General features: G+C 34.8%; 1 protein-coding gene across 1 annotated transcript in view; it reads right to left on the bottom strand.

Moving 5' to 3' along the window:
- The window catches only part of MALRD1 (MAM and LDL receptor class A domain containing 1), a 673,535-nt gene that overhangs the window by 138,435 nt on the left and 513,578 nt on the right, over positions 1-21,522 (bottom strand). The window contains exon 34 of the mRNA XM_074000837.1: positions 15,870-16,071. Within this exon, the coding sequence (XP_073856938.1) occupies positions 15,870-16,071 (202 nt within the window). The remainder of the gene's footprint in view (positions 1-15,869; positions 16,072-21,522) is intronic.

Here is a 21,522-nt window from a genome sequence, read left to right as displayed (position 1 = left end):
TGCATTCACAGCTATATGTACAGCTACACATATTTAGACATATTTTATTTATATATACTAATATTGGTACACATAAATACCAACATTGGTATTGAGCTATCTTCTATCTATCTGTCTGTCTATCTATCTATCTTGTACCAATATCCCTTACAACATATATTTCAGTCTGTACATCATATTTGATACTTTTCTCTTAAAATTTTAATTTTTTAATTTCTCTGAATCCCTTTTAATATGCAGTAATCCAATGCCTAAAATGTACAATAAAATGTTTACCCTGAAATTGTACATTATTCAATATATACAATTTCACTCTCTTGTCTTTACATTGTGCAACTAATGTGACAAGCACATAAACATCAGCTAGCATGGGTTTCAGCAGAAAACAGGTTAAGAAATGTTGCTTTGGGCCAGGCGCAGTGGCTCACGCCTATAATCCCAGCACTTTGGGAGGCTGAGGTAGGTGGATGACTTGAGGTCAGCAGTTCCAGATCAGCCTGGCCAACGTGGTGAAACCCTATCTCTACTAAAAATACAAAAATTAGCCAGGCATGGTGCCGTGCACCTGTAATCCAAGCTACTCAGGAGGCTGAGGTGAGAGAATCACTGGAACCCAAGAGGTGGAGACTGCAGTGAGTAGAGATCGCGCCATTGCACTCCAGCCTGGGTGACAGAGCGAGACTCCATCTCTAAATAAATGAATAAATAAGAAATATTGCTTTAGAATTTAGGGAATTAGTGTACAAATTAGTTTTGAGAAAAAGGATTCTGAAGCAACAGAAAATCCCACAATCAAAGCTATACTTGGGCTTTGTCAGGAAATTGTAATTATATTACTATTATAGCATCTTCACCAGGCCTTTACTCATGTTTTGCTCAAAATTGTGACTCAAATAGAGCTTGGACACTCCAAATCATATTGGACAAGTTTTAACCTATCTTTGAGAATACACTGACATCCTAGTGCCCAACAGAGTAAATGGCATGAGGTATGTGTTCAATCAACATTTCTTACATTGATGAATAATACATCAATGGTTTAAATAGGAATTATACTTTTCTTGATAATTAATATGAAGTTAGATAATCAAAATGGATGAACTGAAGAATTCTTTCATTGACTTCATTGACTCTTTCCATGGACTAAATCATAAGTAGTAAAAGGATAGATTAACAATACAGAAACTGGAAAGCTCTTTAAAAAACAAACTTTCTAATATATTTGAATATAAACTTATATTTAAGTAAAGAATTCTGTCATTTATTTCATATGCATCCTACAGGTCTTTACCAATTGCTTCAGAAGTTTTATGTGATTTTACATAAAGGACTTTTGCAAATGATGTTGTATATGCATGCATATATATATATATGTATATATGTGTGTGTATATATATATATATGAATAAACCTGCCATTTTTGTTTCCTATAGATCTTATAAGAGAGCAAAAGAAAATATTTAAGAAAAGAAAAACACCTAGGATAAGGGATTTAGGAACTGGCATTTAGGAACTTCGACATTCGTAGTAACCAAGACATGTCTCTGATTACCATCACTTCACTTTGTGCTATGCAGACAGTTCCAATCCCTGACATTGTGGGTGTTTCTTTGTCCTCCACAAGACGTTAAGTTTCATTGTTCATTTAATGTTTGCATAGCAGTAGAAACATATTTCTTATAGCAATAAAAATTATTTCACACTGATAATTTGCAGTGAAAGTCAATGAAATGTTCTCACGAATTTCATACAAGTTCCATAAAAGCTTAAAGTGCCCAAGGATAATCTGATGGATTTTTATCTTTATGATTAATATGTTTAGAGAAAAGGAAAATTGTCTGTCTTGAAAGAAAAATGATATGCACGTAGAACTTCAGTTTTAAAGGGCAGAAATTATGTTGTTGCCAAATATTGTCATACTCAGTGATAGACAGTAAAAATGCTCATTGTAAAATATAATACACCTGTTACAAATGGGTAATTGTCTCTGGGAGGCATTTTATTAACAGCATTCAAAAAGATTACAAAAAAAAATCTATGAGGGGAAACTATTATAATTTAGTAGCTGCAATTATAAGTACTCTTGTTTTCACGTTATTGTGAATTATAACTGTGGTTATGTCTCCATAAGAGCCCCTCATAAAGTATACAAATATTAATTTCTTCTTTAGTTTAAAAAATCATCCTCTGTAATGGGGACAGAGAAAAGAATAATTTGATCTTATTTCATTTCCATATATTTAACAGCTTAAATATTCCTAGAAAGATGGAACATGACCTCTATTTGTCTAAAGACTCAGAAAGTCCTGGCATGTGAGGAAAAGTACACAGAGTGCATGTAGTAAAAGAAATCAAGAAGGCTCGTTTGGCCATGACCAAAAAGTCAAAAGCCAGACAGAGAGACAAGAGTGAAGAAAATGGAGAACTTTCCAGAACTTACGTCCAATGTGGAAGCTAACAAGTATCTGAGAAGAGATGCCAACTACAAAGTGATAATTATTTTCAAAGTGAATAACTGCAGCTAGTTAAGGCCAAAGCTAAATAAAATCAACATAGGAGGGAGCTGGAAAAAATTCAAACTTAACACAAACATAAATGCACATATGTATGTATATGTTATTTGTACAAATATGTGTGCATGCATCCAGAGGCAGGTTACCTGAAAGCAGGAAGCTACTCACTAATAATAGAGGAGTTTTGGAGAAGATAGCCAGGCAGTGGATGATGGGCAACGTCATTCAGAGGAAAGATGAGATGGAGGTGGAGAAGTGAAAACCCTATTATCAGAGTCCTTCCTTTCCCCCAGCACATAAAGAGGCTGCAGACTTGAAAGAAAATAGGATCTGAAGAAACAGAATGTCTTAAGAGGCCCCAAAAGAGTTATCGCTTTTACCCAACATCAATATTTGCCGGGATTTTAAATAATTCCTCCATATCCATAAATAGTGATACCACTGCAAATGACTGAAATTGCATACATGATGAATTTACTGCCTTCATATAACCCCCAATAATCTAAAACGTATGTAAAAGTGATAAAATATATTAAAAATATAAAAAGGAAGGGTGGTTGCTGGCCATTTTTTTTCCTGCCATGAGCCCTGGAACCCAGAGGGACCCCTGTGCATTACAGATTCATTCCTGTTTAATCATTTCCAGATGGTGCAATAGTTCCCAGTCTGACATATCTGTGTTAGCGTGGCCGCAATTATATGCAATGTTGGACGAGGTTGTGTACTTGGCCTAATTTAATGCTGTTGCTCACTGATAGCTCTAGTCCATATTTACTGCACGTTTATTTAATAGCTAAAGCATTCCTCAAATCCTCAACTCTTGACTTCTAACTTTAGGCCCAGTATTATTAAATACTTTCCTTTTTTAATTCAACATTTACATTTCTTCCAGCACACATTTCCCAAAGGAAGAACTCTGCTCAAAAATGGTTCTCCAACGCCTTACAGGGTTAAGTCCACCATTTTTAGTTGGTATTCAACACACTGACATCTGATTCAGACTCACCTATGCTCACGTTCTTCTCCAGAAAACCCTAAAATTACAGAGGAAATAACGAATATTTCAGACTATAGGACATGCATTATATTCTTGGCTAGCTGGTGTAGGCTGAGAAAGAGAAAGTCATCATCGGTCCTATGTGTGGAAAGCTGTTATTTACAGAAATTATGAGCAGGTGCTTTGGCACCAATCAATAATCAGATCTTTCTCTTAGTATAAAAGGCTGAGAATGGAGAGTGAGAAGCCATCTCTCATCACACACCATAAATATATACAATAAAAAACTTCTAGGAGTTTTAGACAATCTATCGGTGAAGGAAGAATGTTAAATTTCATATGCACTTTGGGAACATCTGTTTTACCTGTCTTAGAAAGGTCAAATGGGAGACAAATCATTTGGTGAGATGGGCATTAGAGAAGACCACTCAAGAGTCAGGTATTATTCTACAGTTGTCTGTTATTCTACAGTTGTCTCTAATAGATACCTTCCAGGTGCAATATCTCAACCACTCTATGATGCAACCAAATAGAACAAGTGGCTGTGATACCATACCTTCCAGTTAACAGTGATCGGCACTAAAGACAAAGACAAATATAGCTATATTTAACTGAAGAGTAACTTTTGAGGAATGTGAATGAGCCCCTTAACCTAACATTTAAAGCACTACATATGACTACATCATTATTTTATAAAACACAGAGGTTGAGACTAATTTCTGCCTTCCTAATAGAAACAACTAAATGTTATTAGATTAAATTCTGTTGGGTTATCTTGTCCCATTATATAACACGCGTTCCCTGAGATTGTTGGTCAGAACAGGCTGACTCAAGTATGAAGATGTAAGCTAAAAGATGTATATGGAAACCCACAGGGTGCACATCTCACCAGCATGCATAACATGAGTTACAACACCATCAGAAGAAGAAGGAAGGACAAAACACAAGGTTTAGATATTTTGGTTCTTGGACTGGTCTTTAAATCGGTCAATCGTGTATTCTGTGAAAACAAAACAAAACAAAACAAAACAAAACACCCAGACATGAGCTTGTCACCTCTTTTTTGTTTTCTTTTTCTGTCCCCCCAGCTGGAGTGCCGTGACATGATCTCAGCTCACTGTAACCTCCATCTCTCGGGTTCAAGCGATTCTTCTGCCTCAGCTTCCCAAGTAGCTGAGATTACAGGCATGTGCCTCCACATTAAGTTAATTTTTATATTTTTAATAGAGACAGGGCTTCACCATGTCAGCCAGGGTGGGCTCGAACACCTGACCTCAGGTGTTCCACCTGCCTCAGGCTTCCTAAGTGCTGGGATGACAGGCATGAGCCACTGCACCCGGAACTGGGTTATTTCTCTAATCCCATGTTTTCTATTTTGAGCAAATTTACAATGGTCAAAAATGAAGACTCATATGTGTATGCACAATCACTCTTTGTTGAACCATCAATCCCACCCAGGCCCCCATTTTCAGCTATTTCTACAAATAGCAACTGGTTCTTTCTGGGTAAAATAGTCTTACACATCAATAAGATGCTATTGCAAAAAAAAAAAAAAAAAAAAAAAAAAAAAAGGCCATTCTGGGAAAGTCTCTTCTTTTTCTATCTGAAAAAAAAAAAATTTTTTTTCTTAAAACTTAGACTATTAAGTAAAACAACATTGCATTCTCCTATTTCTTAGACAACAAATTAACTTTTTTTAATAAAGTCTGGATGTTTTCCAGCAAACAACATATGTGTTCCAAGGAATCAGAAAAATCCTAATAAAAGTAGACTCTCTTAGCCCAAGAGAACAAAACAGGGCCAGATTGACCCTGGCTGTGAAAAGCCCACAGAATCTCTCTGACATGCTTGGCCTGGTAAAACATTTGGATGCTGAGCTTTTCTGAGTGAAAATAAGAGTCAGCAAAGGTTATAATTTCCAAAAGTGACCAGGAATTTAGGAATTGATGATTGTTTCCATATGGTTGTGAAATGACTAAGTTACCATGCTATGTTTTATTTTATATATATGTTATGCTGCATATATATTAATGCATATGTATTTATGTGACCAATATCATCGTTCACATAAAAGCCTTCATCTTTAAGACAGAGTGTTGGGACAGTGGTTTGTGTTTCATCTTTGAGTTCTGGATGAGACACTTGTGAAATTCAAGCTAATGGAATATGATTCACACTGAGCGTGATTTTTCCATGGTTGTCATTTAGAGTTCTTCCCCCTAATTCAACAAAATTCCTTCCAGCCTGATGAGCAGCAGGCAACCAAGTAAGAACCACCTCCTAGCATAACAGGCAGACTCCTCTAAAAGCTGTCAAGCAGGGAATCCAGGTTTTGCTCCCTTAAGCCTACCTGGTATTAGCATTTAATGCCATTTTCTGGCTCTAGTGTTTTTGCCTTCAAATCTAATATCCCTTCCAGGAGCAAAAAGGAATTAACCCATCTTCTGACAAACAGTAAGGACTTCATGACCCACAATAATAGATTTAAAATCTAATAATATTCTATAATCCAATAAGTGAATCAGGATTGCCTGGTAATCATTTCCTTTCGGCTTTTATACATTTATCACTATTCATTTTAAAACAAGGCCTATGAATCACTAACTGAACCAAAATCATAAAAATGACACTCATATTAAAACAAAGTTTTAAATAATTCATCTACAATTGCTATATTATATACAATAGATACCTACTCTATGTTATATACCGACTTGAAATTTATTTTACATTTTCTCAATCCATTTTGAAGTTAACGATCACTCATTCTTGCTAAATCAAACTCACATACCAGGTCCTACTGTGGGGATGGGGTAGTGGGGAGGGATACCATTAGGAGATATACCTAATGTAAATGACAAGTTAATGGGTGCAGCACACCAACATGGCACATGTATATATATGTAACAAACTTGCATGTTGTGTACATGTACCCTAGAACTTTAAGTATAATAAAAAATAAATAAATAAATAAAAGAGAAAAAAAATCTAAAGATGAGGAGAAAGTTATCCATAACCCTATCACCATATGTCTATTAAAAAAAGACAATGTGGATTTTTCAATGTGGAGAAACTAAAAATGACGGAGAACAAGCTACAGATATCAACAGTATCTTGTAAGATATACTATAGAAGAACTGCAAAGTTAAAGCTAAGACAATCTCAGAGCATGGGTTCCTGTGGGGAGGATTAAGGATAAGTTCATGAAGAAAGCAGCTTTTGTTCTGCCCCAAAATTGGAGGAGGATTTACACAAGAGGAGATAAAGGGTTGTGCTTTCTCAGCCAGAGAAGTGGTAGGACTAAAATCATGGAGATGAGGGGATATGGGTAATGACTTGAGAAAGACAAAGGATCCTGTTTAAAGGGATCATTTTATAGACAGAGACAGATAAGTCAGTAGGTGTACTAAAGAATAAGAAACTTATTTAGTAGGCAATTAACCACTAAGCATTCTTCTCCTCTTTACAAATTACATGAATTTATGTATTTTGATTAATTTCCCTTCTATTTGTGTTCTATTATACAACATGAAAGTATACATAGAGGGTTTATTGTTGCTGGTTAATGTTATAATTTGGCACAAATGTTGCAGAATTTTCAAGCTTAACTCTGATAAAATGAGAATAAGAATGGCTATCATCCAGAGAGGCATGTTGTGCAAATTAAAGATGATAGAGTAACTTAATGTGACTTTGAAGTGTGGAAGTATGACTTGGGATTGGAAATGGTATGCTCCAACCAGCACTTTCAATTTTGGAGGAATGACATAGGGAGTATTTAAGATTATTCATAGTGATGGCAGAGGGGTACAATTCTTCAAGCAATTACTTGAAGGCAGTGGCATTAGCCAATCTTACCCTCAAACGTTGTCTCACTTACTTCCTGCTCATGTCCCTGGTTTGGATTTTTAACCTTACTTCTGAATTTTGGAGCAATCCAATATCCTTTCAGTAAACTCACTTTCTGCTTACGTTAGCCCAAGCACAATTCTGTTGCTTGCAATAACATATTCTTTTCTCTATTGTGGTAAGATAGGGGAGTGGTCTACCTTTCTGGAACTGACAACATAATTGGTACTAGAGGACTAATTTGGGAGTTGTATATGTGTGAATAAATTAGATACATCAGTTATGTGGTCGTTACAGAGAGTCTGATGAATAATCAGAAGGTCTCAAATGAGAACTTGGGCAGTAAAAAGAAACTGGGAGAAGAAAAGATGGCAACATTTATAGAACTTACTGACTGAGCTGTATTGACAGTAAGGATATGGAGCAGTGGATAGTAACTGGTTTCAAAGTGGATATTTACAAAGGTATGCACAGGCACTGAAGACACTAATGGCATTTCCTTATCATTCATAACCAAGAGACTTCTGAGGCCTTCTTTATCAGCTGAAACAAAAGGTACAAATATCCTTATTATGAAAACATTATTGCTCATTGGCAATAATATCTATTAATAATGCTGAGTAAATGTGCTACTTTATTTATTTATTTATTTATTTTTATTTTTTTGCCATGAACCATGGCCTTTGCTTTCATTCCCAGTGTCTAGCTGGGAGGGAAGTGGCGCTGTTGAACCTGGGGCTCACTCCTCTGACACTACTAGCATCCTGTAGCATGCTGCTTGTACTGGTTCACCAGATGATGCTGAGTATCTATTCCTAATATCACCTTCAGGAATGTCACATGAGCAGCCTGAAATCAACCATGCTGGGAGTATTTACACCAAATAGGCAAATGCTACAAACTGGGGCTTTGGTTAGCCCTGCTGGGTCTTGCTTATACCAATAGTTGCCCTCTGTATATGTGGGTTTTGCATCCCACGAATATTGCATTTTCCATCTGCATTTGGTTGAAAAAAACTCCACAAATAAGTGAACCTGGGCAATTCGAATCCATGTAGTTCAAGGGCAAACTGTACTTTAAACTTTCAGGTATGCATCATTATAACAGTATTTTCTTAGATTGTAAACTCCTCGAGAGCTGTAGACATTGCTACATTCCTACCTGTCTTTCCAATCCAACTTGAGGGCAGCACATTGATTGTCAACTAGCATTGACTGTATGAATGGCAAACTTAAATTCAAAGACACATCCAGTAGTGAGAAGTCTTCTGCATCTAACTGCAACGACATTTCTACTTTTACCTCGCTCCTCTAACTCCCAGATCTCCTTTAATTCCCTCCTCATTCTCTCTGAATTCTCTACTCTCCCATGTCATGCTCTGTGCCTTCTTTCTGTTTCACTAATCCTCTCCCCCAAATCTAGTCTCATATAATCACAAAATGGCAGAGTTGGATGGGATTTAAGCAATCATCTATTTCATTTCCCCGATGACATAACATGGTCTAGAGAGTTTAAATGATTTGTCCAAAATTGTACAAGTATCTAGTGGCTCAACCATGGTTTAGACCAAGCTCTCCATAATTTTATTCCAGCAGTCTTCTTTCCACCACTCAATATAACCACACAGAGCCTGCTGGACTATTCACAAAATTCATTCTCTCTCTCTCTCTCTGTCTCTTGTTCTTGATCTCTCTTTTCCCCAAACACAAAATTGAGACAACTTTGCAGGCTGATGTCATTGGTGAGTATGAAGAGAGAGGTGCCACATAAATTCAACTAACGGTGACTTTTACTTAATTATCTCTTCATTCAACATATTTCTCTAGTCATACAACATACTCATTGAGTGCTTACTACATAACAGGAACTCATCCAGGCATATAGAATACACCATTGAACACAACTGACAAAGATCTCTGCCTTTAAATAATTTGTGCTTAAGAGATTACACCTGAAAATTCTAACTTGGACTTGCTAGTCCAGCCTAGAGATACGAAAGAAGAATGGGAGTCTCTATTCATTAATGAAGTGAGAGCTATTATTTTTTCAGCAGTGAAACAGAATTTGAACTACTCCCCTTAACTTTATTATGAATTTTATTCTTTATTTTGTTTGGCACCTTGCTATTTGCCATTAACTAATATTTATCAAGTCAAGACAAAAAGGATGCCCTATGATGACATTTCTTTTCTTTAGAATCTCCATTCACTCTCTGAAGGTCTATTTTCTTTCAATTCAGTAACAACAAAACCTAGTCACTGGGGGAAGGGGAGAAAGTGCCCATAATGTTAATCTCCCAAACTGGAGTTTTCTCAGCGTTTGACCATATCATAGCACCTCTTGTTATTTACTGCCTTTATCTAAGGGAGTTTCAGATGCAGCATGTTTCAATGGGGAATATTAAGTGATATATTAGGTCACTTAAGAATGATTCGTAGGTTTTTCAAAATGATTCCTCATTTGCGTGAAGTGATTAATGCAACTCTTAGGAAAGGCATATTACTAAATCCTGACAATAATCATTTCATGGATGAGAAAAATCAGGTCCAATGAGTAGTAAGTTAGCATAATGAAGATTTTTTTTCTTTTTGTGGGGGAAGGGGGTGGCTGAGCACGGGAGAAGTTTAATGATTATTCTGGGAAGAGAAAGAAAATGAGGCAGGGGGCGAATCTCTGCTTTTCCTGCCTAAAGTTGGATGAAATGTGCTTTGTTTCTCATTTCTCTGCTCCACTGGGCTTCCATGAGACCACTTCCTAGCTGTCTCTTCTGCCCAGGGCTGCTGCCGCCACCTGGTTCAGAGGAAGGGGCACCAGGGACTGGCTGAGCTGGGCAGGTGCCCTGATCCACCATGCTTGCCATGCAGAGCCATGCCAGCCTTGAGTCCCTCCTAGGAGAGGGCCATGGTGATGCGAGGCCAAGCCTTAATGGCTTCCAGGTCCAGGGAGGGTTTCCAACCACCTTGACCTGGGGCAGGATCCAGAAGGAAAATGTCCCATGGTCAAGGTTGTCTGCCCGCTGTACAGAATCTAGAGCTCATGGCTCAGTGGGGTCCCATCCCAGATAGCAAACAAGAGAGACAGAAAGCAAACAGGAAGCAGTGCATAATGAAGATTTGCCCCCAGTTCTTGACTATAAAGTAGGCTTCAATGCTCCCAGTTGTATTAGTTTCCTAGTCACAGTAACAAAGTAACACAAGGTAGATGGCTGAAAACACTAGACATTGATGCTTCCATAGTTGTGGAGACCAGAAGTCTGAATTCAAGGTGTTGCTAGGGCCCTGCTCTCTCTGCAGACTCTGGGGAGAAGCTGCTCCACTCCTTTCTCTTAGTATCTTTTTGGCTGACCATGCTGGACATTCCCTGGCTTGTAAATGAGTTACTCCAATCTCTGCCTCCTTCATCACATGGTATTCTCTGTGTGTTTTCTCCTCTTCTTCTAAGGACATTGGTCATATTGGATTAGGGTCTATCCTACTCCAAAATGCCCCTAATTCACTTCTTAATTACATCCACAAAGGCCATATTTCTAAATGAGGTCATATTCTGAGGTCTTGCAAAGAACATGGATTTTTGAGAAGATACTATTCTACCCAGTGTACCAGCCAACTTCTATATGGAAATAATCCACTTCCTAGCTATGGCGCAATCTCCATAGGGTTGTGTCTGTTGGTATTTGCCACCTTATTAAACTCCTGACAAAACGGCGCAGATATGCACAGTATTTTCAAGCCATTGTTATTTCAAATATTTTTACAACCTCACATTTAGTTTTAAAAGTATCCATGTCCTAACAGTGCTGTAAAATGTTTCTTCATCACAGAGACAGATGAGATCCTCCTTGTTTCAAATGATAGAAGTAAAACAGAAAACACATTTCTCTCTTGGAAACTCACATGGCTTAAGGAAAACAGATGCAATAAAAATAAACACACTCTTCTGCTGACTCAGAATTTCTGGAGATTTCCTATTTCGTCAAGTTTGTCTCGTTTACAAAATGTTGCCCTGGGAAACGTAAAGGAATTAAGGCAGGACAAAGAAGTAATAATGCGGAAGGTAAAGGTTGGTGGGGGATAGGACTGCTGTTTTTAGTGGAATCTTCTACATGGAAAGAAAACTGCAGGTAACTTGGGGTGACAAATGTTGTTCTATATTCCTTCCGATTATGGGAGTTTGTGGGGGTGATAAAAACAACAACAAAACACCTAATATGAGGTTGAAATGAAGTTGAGAGTTTGCTGTTTTCAATCGTAGGATGTTAATCTGGACCTGAGCAGAAAGCTGGCATGTTCAACATACAAATCTGGATGTCTTGTTATAAGATCCGAAGAAAGTTATCTGTTAATTCAGGTGCCTTGGTTCATTTGTGTCTTGTCTGTGTTTACTAAGGAAAGACAAACAAAGCTAGTAGTTTTAATGGTATAGACTTTTTCACATTTCCTAAGGGCTGAAGTATGAACCATAAATGGATACTGAAAAAAAATATTTAATTTCTGTTTCTTGCTTTATTCAGTAAACATTCATTATGGTAGGTCTTGTACTATAAGAATTCTTGCATTTTTTAACAACTATATTTTACTGGTAAACTGCATCCTATTCTGGAGATTTTTAGCCTATAAAATAGAAACTTTAAAGAGGAATGTCTCAATTTGACCTATTTTAAATGTTATGTGAAAAAGAATGCTTTCTTTATCCAGCATTTCTGGGAAATAAAGTTTGCCTTGCTAAGTACTAACACTTAAAAGATAATTTTTGCCAAATGTCTCTGAGGCATATATATAATTGCTATTTTTGTTTCCTTCTTGAACATCTAAAACTTCTGTCTAACTTTGTTGGCTGTTATTTGGAAAGTTAAGGCAACTGGAAGAAAAACCGCTAAGGCAAAACTAATTCTAGATTAGTCATTCTTACACAGGATAAACTAATTCTAGATTAGTCATTCTTACACAGGATAAAGATTTGCTCCTGAATGGTGAAACATCAGATGCCTGAACTACTAGCAGAACAGCTCACCCGTAATGTGTATTCTGCCTGACGTTCCCTAACCTTGGCAAGTAAGAAGAGCTAATTATAATCTGTTCTCACATTTCTCAAAGAGTTTCACAGATAGGAGTTATTATTAACAGGAATAACTATTGGAAAAACACAGGACTCAAAGTAATAGAAATAAATCCATCTATGCAACAGTGCCCTATAATAATCTCAATAAATAACTTCATTTAGGGCAAGATTAAAACAATAATTAATCCAAAATATGTGGTTCTTAATTATATGTATCATGACATTATACTTTTACTTGATAAAGCAACATCATTATTTTTTTCCCAATTACAAACAACACAGTTTTAAGCAGACATTTAAAAACATGGAAGAAAAATACCATGAAGAAAAGAAAAACAATTCATATTTCTATTTTTCAGAGACAGATATATTTTGTATATCTTTCAGGATTTATAGATAGATATCTTTTTTGATGGATATCTTATTAAAATTGGTTTTACACTTTTATCATTTTTCTACACTTAACAATAGACTCTTGTATTATTTAGATCTTGCATTGGTTGTAACTTTCATATTCACCAATACATTATGCATATTGTCTATTATATGACACAGGTGTTCAGTGTCTAAATTATCTATTAGGCACCTTTCAAAATTTTCCACAATAGTGCCAAAAACCACAGGGAAGAGGACATTAGTAACAGCGCTAAAGGACCACATTCCTTTAAAGCTTTCTGTTTTCTCTTTGACATTCCACTATATAGTAGATTTGTGTTTACTTCAAATGTCACATAATAAATTATTTAACTTTTCTCCCAAAATTTTCAGATAAACCCAATGAATTACATCGGATTTATTTTGTGGTATTGCATACTCCCTAGGACATTGCTGTGGGCATCTGTACACCCCAGTTTTAGGAGTGCTGATTTAATTTATGATTTTCTAAAAGCAACTGCCTGAATCAATAATGAAGTCGTGCTGCAGAAGCTATGCCTTAAGATTTTGGATTTCGGAGGAGAGAATGGGGCTAGGGAGAGGTACTTTTATTACACAAAATGACAAAGTTCAAGGTTTAATGCCAAAGGTCACAGTGTTTTGGTTTTTTTTAAATAGTCCTTGACAGTAAAATCTGTTCTATCACATACTGGGAAAGATGAACCTTTATACTTTGGTGAATGTTAGGTTGTTGTTCACACAACCAGTTTTCACTGTCATTATGCTATTTTGAAAAACAGCAATTTCTTAGGCTACATTTCCTAGGCCCTATGTTAGAATCTGGAGATGAAATATAAGCTCTCAAGCTTCTCTTGCTCTTGAGGAGCTCAAAATTCATAAAATACATATAAATATGTATTATTCCATTATATACATATGGAATAACATATATAAGAAATATATGTAAATATATATTCCAGTATATATATAATATATATAATTATATAATGATGTATGTAGAATTATATATATGAACTGCATGTTAATATATGTTACTAATGAATAATATAATAATGTAATTAGCAATATATAATATATAATAATACATTTTATAATATATATACATATTATGGAATATACATATATATACATATTATGGAATATATATATATATAAAAGACAGAGCCAAGAATGAGTGGAAGAAGAGGTATTGAAGACATGAGCTACAGAAGACTTTTATGGAGCAATGGCTTAGAGAAGTTGAGAAAGCAAATGTTCTAAAAATATATATTCATGCTTGGGAAGATGAAGAATTTTTTTTTTCCTGAGATAAATGGTGAAAAAAAGAGTTGGAGGCAGATGCAGGCCCATTTAGGGGGTGAAAATGAGGAAATTAAAGGAATTTATCACAAAATGGCTTTACTTCTATTCAAAGGACACAAGAATACCAGCAGAGTGAAGAATGTGCCTGGGAGAAATGGGAGGATTTGAGGATTGCTGGAGAAAATGGGTGCCAGGAAATGAGAAACTCATGTGTCTGGGGCCCTAAAAGGCCTAGCTAAGGTAAGATACCAGCACATTTAGTGGTTCCAATCAGCATGACTAGCAACAGTTTTGGAAAATTCAGAGGTTATATGACCTCAACTGCAAAGACGATTAAAGCCATTATGGCAGAATATGGGATGAATAATTTATTCATATTATTATATGAATATAGATCTAGAATCTATTTACAATAATAGATTTACTTATTGTAAATAAATTATAATTTATTGTAAATAAGTTTATTTACCATAAAGCCATTATGGCAGAATATCAGCTGAATGATCTATTCATATTATTATATGAATGTATATCTAGAATCTATTTACAGGAGTGTGCTGATAAATAAATGTATTAATATGTGCAAAATGCTTAGCAAATTGCCTGGCACATAGTATTCAAATTTGTGTGAAAAATTTAAGAAATAGGACATAACAGAATTCAAAATTCAGAATGTGAATGGATTTGGATAAGGTGTTAATCATTAAATCTATAATTATTGGGAGAAAAAGTAAGAGGCTGTTTATGGAATCCCAAAAACCAGGAGGCCTTGATGATCTAGAATATATTTTTCTTATTATTAATGTTACTAGAAAACAGCCTTCGGAGGAGTAATGAAGATGAGAAAGTGGTGATTATATGAGATTTTTAACCTTAAGATTTCAAAGGGGATGCTCAGGCCCTGAATGTAACTATGAGAGTGACTTATTGCAGAAGCAGGTTTGCACTACCTATTAGACTCAAAGAAGTTGATGTTTTAGATAGGGTGTCTCACCTGAAGTTGAAATTGCCCAGGATTTAGAATCCAGAGAAAAACTATGAGAAGAATAAAAATTCAGATGTGTGGCCTTAAAAGAAAAGAAACCTTTGAGTAGGAGTGTTAGGGGAAAAAAAAAAAAAACTTTAAAAGAGGCACTGAGTAGCTAGACAGACAATGACCCTACTATTTAATATTTTAAATGGAAGACTCAGTAAGGGAACAAACAGCCCCACTTAGGGGAGAACGTCTTAAATAGCAGAAATTCAGATTTCATTTAAAGGGGTGACTTTTTAAGAAAAGGTGTTTAGAATATAACTTTTTTTTTTCTTTTTGAAATAGAATGAGCCTTCTAGCTTGTACGGTAGAAATGGTTAGGAGAAGGAACGTGGCCTGGGGAAGGGGAAAGGTCAATACAGATGGAGAAAACAGTCTGGAAGATAACAGGTAGCCATGGGGGCCTTTGCCTTGTGCAGTTCTTGTGAACCTTTGGGAATAAGGAAAGCAGAAAATAAAGCTACATTCGCCGAACAAAATTTCCTCAGGGTTTCTAAAACAACTTTAGTGCAAAGTTATTTCGTTGCCAACAAGACATGAAAATTTCATGGCAAAGTTCACGGGCAGATAAACTTTACTTCTTACTATATATGACTCTTTTCCATGTGTAACTAGAACTGGACCTGGAAATAAATGTAATTCCTCAGAAATTCCCAAACATTTAGTATATTTAGATACTAAAAATAAATACTTATTCCCATTTTCTGAAAGAATCACTTACCTCCAGTCACACACTCTGGGGTGAAAGAGATGTCATCAAGAGCAATAAAGATGTCCTCATTGCCATCCAAATCAGCTTCAAATGCCACCTTAAACGGACTGTTACTGGAGAGAGGCACATAGCCATAGGTCCATCCCGTTCTTTTATTTCCAATCACTGACCACACCAGGATGTTTAGCCCCGATTCTTCAATGGTATACACCTTTAAAAATCATTAAAAAACAACTTTTTATGATTGGATATTAGAAGTATCAGGACATCCAGATGACTGATGAAAGAATGAAATCTCTGGCTATGTAACAGCTCGATATATTGACTATTGTATTTTCTATCTGTAGAAATTGTGAGTTATAAAGTGAGTCAATGGATGTTATATTTTCCTTGGTTAGTAGGACCTTTGTTTGCTTCTGTCATCAACTTCTGTATGTCAAACTGGACATAATAAAAAAAAAACTGTAAGTGTCTTAAGCATTTAAAAAGCTGGAGGAGATATAAACACAATTTTTTTATTGTAAAGAACTTTGTCTGTGTTACACTAAGGTTCTGTAACTGCAGAAAAAGAGGACCCTCAAGATACATGAATATGATAATGAATATGAGATTACAGAAGTCATTTTAAAAACCACAGTAATGTGCAGAAAATATTTTAACATTTTGAAGATGGAAATCTTCCTGGATTAACTAGCATCGATATTCAGCACTTTTTTTTATAGTTCAGTGACTAACAAATGCAACAAACAAGAAATGAAAGAGAAATAGTTAGCTTTGAAACCAACAAACATGCTAGATTTAGTATTTTTGTTTATCAGCAGAAATAATTTAAAAAATATGGCATTTTCTAGTGCTGTTTAAAACATCTTATAATTAATGAGGAAAAAGATAAGATTAAAGAAATATTTCTATATTCTCTTTTTGTACCTAAATTTTAAAGTTAGATACCAAAGTTATGTATAATTTGGTAATATAGTAATATTTATATATCATACCATATATAATTAGATACTTATATATAATACTATCTATATATCTCTATATATTTATATTTGGCTTATAGTATACTTCAGCAATCAGTTATACAATGCTTTTTTTCACATGGGAAAATAAGACCCAGAGAAAAGAAAATACATGGATATTAATTTTCTTCTATTGCAATAGTACATTTTTCCAATGACCTCCCTCTTACTAAAAAATCTTACTGTGTCACTGTTTTCTTAGTGTCAAAATTTATCTACAGTTAACTTATCCTATAAAATATGGTCTGGTGCGATGGCTCATGCCTGTAATCCCAGCACTTTGGGAGGCCGAGGCAGGCAGATCTGTCAAGAGACAGAGACCATTCTGGCTAACACGGTGAAACCCCATCTCTACTAAAAATACAAAAAGAAAACAAAAAAATAGCTGGGCATGGTGGCGGGCACCTGTAGTCCCAGCTACTCGGGAGGCTAAGGCAGGAGAATGGCATGAATCCAGGAGGTGGAGCTTGCAGTGAGCTGAGATTGCACCACTGCACTCCAGCCTGGACGACAGAGCGAGACTCCATTTCAAAAGAAATAAAATAAAATAAAATAAAATAAAAATAAATAAATAAAAATATATCCAAAATTTATACTGTAAGGAAAGAATACCAGTCATCTTATTACATTTTATGATATTAAATTGACATTCCAGAAATACTACCAAGAATCACCAAATATTCCAGAGCCAGAAGTTAAGCATGTTGCTAGTGTCCCCAAGTACAAAAGAAATCTAAGATCAATTTCAGAAATCTAGCTGTTAATGCAAATTAAACAAAACAAAAATAAATCAAGATGACTATAAACTAAAGAAAAATTTAAAACTTGCCCAAAGTTTGGAAACCTGAAATGTGAGACTTAAACCCTAAAGTCAAATTGGACATTTTGGAAAAGATGATTCTCGAGACATTTCTTAAGCCAAAAAAAAAAAAAAAAAAAATACTTTTAATGTTGATCCTCTAATTAACAAAAGAAGCTAAGATTCAATCTGAAGGGAATTTGGATCTGTTGACTACTTCCAGTCTGACACGTAAGCACTCATCCCAAAGAATCTTCAGCCCCAGCATCTGGTGGATACTTGGTTTACAAGCTTATCCAATTACTTTTCCATTTCTTAAAAATTAAAAATAAAAAGATGTGAAATGTCTAATTCAATTTGCTGATAACAGAGTGTACTATACAGAACCTAATTAAAGTGAACTCTGAGTTTTACAAAAATCTTGGTTTATATCACAGTAACTTAAAAATAAATGGCTTTATTATATTTATTTTGTAAATTTTTTTCTGGCAAAATTACTTTAGAAAGCAAAATTACATGAAAATGTAACTGCAACACTTTGTTTTTTTCCCCAAACCTCTGTACATATTTATTAATGTATCTATTTTTATTGGTTTTACAGTTTATTTTTCTCTCTGCATTCAGTCTTTTAAATCTTCAATCCTACATGCTCTTGTCAAATTCATTTTCCTTCCATTCTCTTCCTACTCTGCTTCTCAAAATCATACCATGACTTTTTCTCCCCTATGTCATGAGCATTAAACTCTCCAATACATGTCAACACATCTTACCCCATTATTTGACCCTACCACTAGTCCCAATTAATCCTGGTCAACTTCACTAACTCGCTATTTATTTCAATGAAATTTCGGCCAGTTTGTAGGTTATTTCATTAGCAACATGTATTTATAATACCTCCAGTGTATTAAATTGAATAATTACATGTTATGGCAAGTGATTCCATAGTCACTGTGGTCAATGAGGAAAACTAGGAGTATTATTTAAGAACTCATAATGTTGTTTATTCATTATGTCTAATGGGAAGCCCATTAACAACTAAAATTACAGCATATATTTTTGTACTTCAATGGAATTGATATTATTGTATTCTGAGGGTTTCTGTGTGATAACTCTCAACAAAATGTTTATTTTTAATAACTTTTAAATGTCAATAATTTTGAAAAACCACCATGCTAACTTCCTTGAAAAATAATTAATTCCAGTGTCATTTGTTTCTAATTTTACATTTATTAAACATACTCTACTAAAACAGCAACACATATCACAGTAATAATTATTTGAAATAGTTTTCTAAAAATTAATTGCTGGATGAATTTGGCTATTTCTATTTTAATATTTTTTCAATTTTAGTCAAACACAGACTCAGTAATGTATTAACTGTCAACATTTTATAATGTAAAGTAATAATTTTAGCATAATCTTTGTCATAAAAATATAGATTCCAAGAATATACAAAAATATTAAATTATAGTACAGTTTATGTTATCATCAAGGTTATATTATATGTAAAGATATTATGTTCAAAGCTACTGCTTATAATGTAGAACATTAAAAATTTAAAGAGAACTTGCTAAATTTAAACATTATTCAGTTTCTGAATAACAAAAAAGGTTTTAATTTAAGTGGGGGATTTAACACTAGAAATAGGGAATTTAGTTATGAAGAATATAAAATTTTTAAAAAAACAGTACAAGCTGTTGAAATAATAAATGGATTTTTTAAAATGATGTAACAAAATATTTTTATACTTTGACATAATGGTTATTAACCAGAAAAATAACACAACCAAATGTCTTGACTTAAATTGTATTGAAAACATGAGATATATGAAAAATTCAATATATAAACATATCCATACATGCAGAAAATTATTATTATTATTATTATTATTATTATTATTTGAGATGGATTTTCTGTCACCCAGGCTGGAGTTCAATGGCACGATCTCGGCTCACTGCAAACTCCACCTCCCGGGTTCACGCCATTCTCCTGCCTCAGCCTCCCGAATAGCTGGGGCTACAGGCTCCTGCCACCACGCCTGGCTACTTCTTTTTTGTATTTTTAGTAGAGATGGGGTTTCACTGCATTAGCCAGGATGGTCTTGATCTGACCTCGTGATCCACCCGCTTTGGCCTCCCAAAGGGTTGGGATTACAGGCGTGAGCCACCGTGTCCAGCCCAGAAAATTATTTTTTAATATTTTCCTACTGATAGGAAATTTTAAATTGGAAATTTTCTGAGTGTTTTCCTTGTCCAACCATAGAGCCCAATTGTTTCTGTTTTTAGTTATTTAACAGCTTCTTGAGGGCTGCACCTTTAAATTCCCAGATTGTCAATAGCCATGTACAGTATATGGAATAAGGTGAACACGAGTACATATATAAATAAAATAGTCTTCTTAGGACTTTTAACATTCATTTCTAGTAGGAGAGTATCTAGAAATCATCATCTACAAGTCATAATTAGGTTGTATGCCTACTATAGTTTTTTCCATTTATGTATTATATAAATAAACATTTGCATATTAAAATTTGTTTTCTTCTAAGGACAAGTACAATATAATGTATCTACACTTAGATCAAACTGTTATAACATATTTATCAGAAAATAATGTTGTGGACCATAGCTTGAACATGTGTACCGGAGGCAACATGGGGAAGGAGGGCAGGAGAGCAGAACTTGATTTTTATTGTGTATAAGTTATTATAGTGTAACTATTAATTCTTTACAAAAGCAAACACTGAACAAAAGAAAAATAAAATAATTTTTTTCTTTTGAAATTAAAAAATGTTTCTACCATAATCAATTCATCAACTTATTTAAAAGACAAATCCATCTACTTATAAAAACCAGGATTATTCAGGTACTGCTGTGAGAGTTAGTAGTGTTCTTACCCTGTTTACAGATAAGGAGACAGAGACATACACACACAACATTCAAAACATCAACAAATCCAGGAGATCGCACTTTGAAAAAAATTAATATAGTAGGTAGTTGCTAGCTAGACTAATAAAGAAGAAAAGAGAGAAGATTCAAATAAACAATCAGAAATGATAAGGGTGATATTACCACTGACTCCACAGAAATACAACCAACCGTCACAGAATATTATAAATACCTCTATGCATATGAACTAGGAAATCTAGAAGAAATTCATAAATTTGTAGACATATACACCCTGAAACTGAATCCCTGAACAGGCCAATAAGGAGTTCTGAAATTGAAGCAGTCATAAATAGCCTACCAACCAAAAAATCCTAGGACGAGATGAATTCACAGCTGAATTCTACCAGATGTACAAAGAATAGCTGGTACCATTCCTACAGAAACTATAGTTAAAAAATTGAAAAGCAGGGACTCCTCCCTAACTCATTCTACTAGGGCAGCATCATCCCGATACCAAAACCTGGCAGAGATACAGCAAAAAAAAAAAAAAAAAAAAAAAAAAAAAGAAGAAGAAGAAAACTTCAGGCCACTATCTTCAATGAATATAAACGCAAAAATCCTCAAAAAAAAAAAAAAATACTGGCAAACTAATCTGGCAGCACATCAAAAAGCTTATTTACCACAATCGAGTAGCCTTCATCCCTAGGATGCAGGGTTCATTCAACATACAGAAATCAATAAATATGATTCATTGCATAAACAAAACGAAAGACAAAACCACATGAGTATCTCAATAGATGCAGAAAGGCTTTCGTTGAAATTCAGCATCCGTTCATGTTTAAAACTCTCAATAAACTGTATATTGAAGGAATATACCTCAAAATAATAAGAGCCACATAGAACAAACCCACATCCAATATTATACTCAATGGGCAAAAGCTAGAAGCGTTCCCCCT

The sequence above is a fragment of the Macaca fascicularis genome, chromosome 9, assembly GCF_037993035.2.
Source record: "Macaca fascicularis isolate 582-1 chromosome 9, T2T-MFA8v1.1".
In the NCBI taxonomy this organism is placed as follows: domain Eukaryota; kingdom Metazoa; phylum Chordata; class Mammalia; order Primates; family Cercopithecidae; genus Macaca; species Macaca fascicularis.
This window is presented reverse-complemented; position numbering and strand designations above follow the sequence as displayed.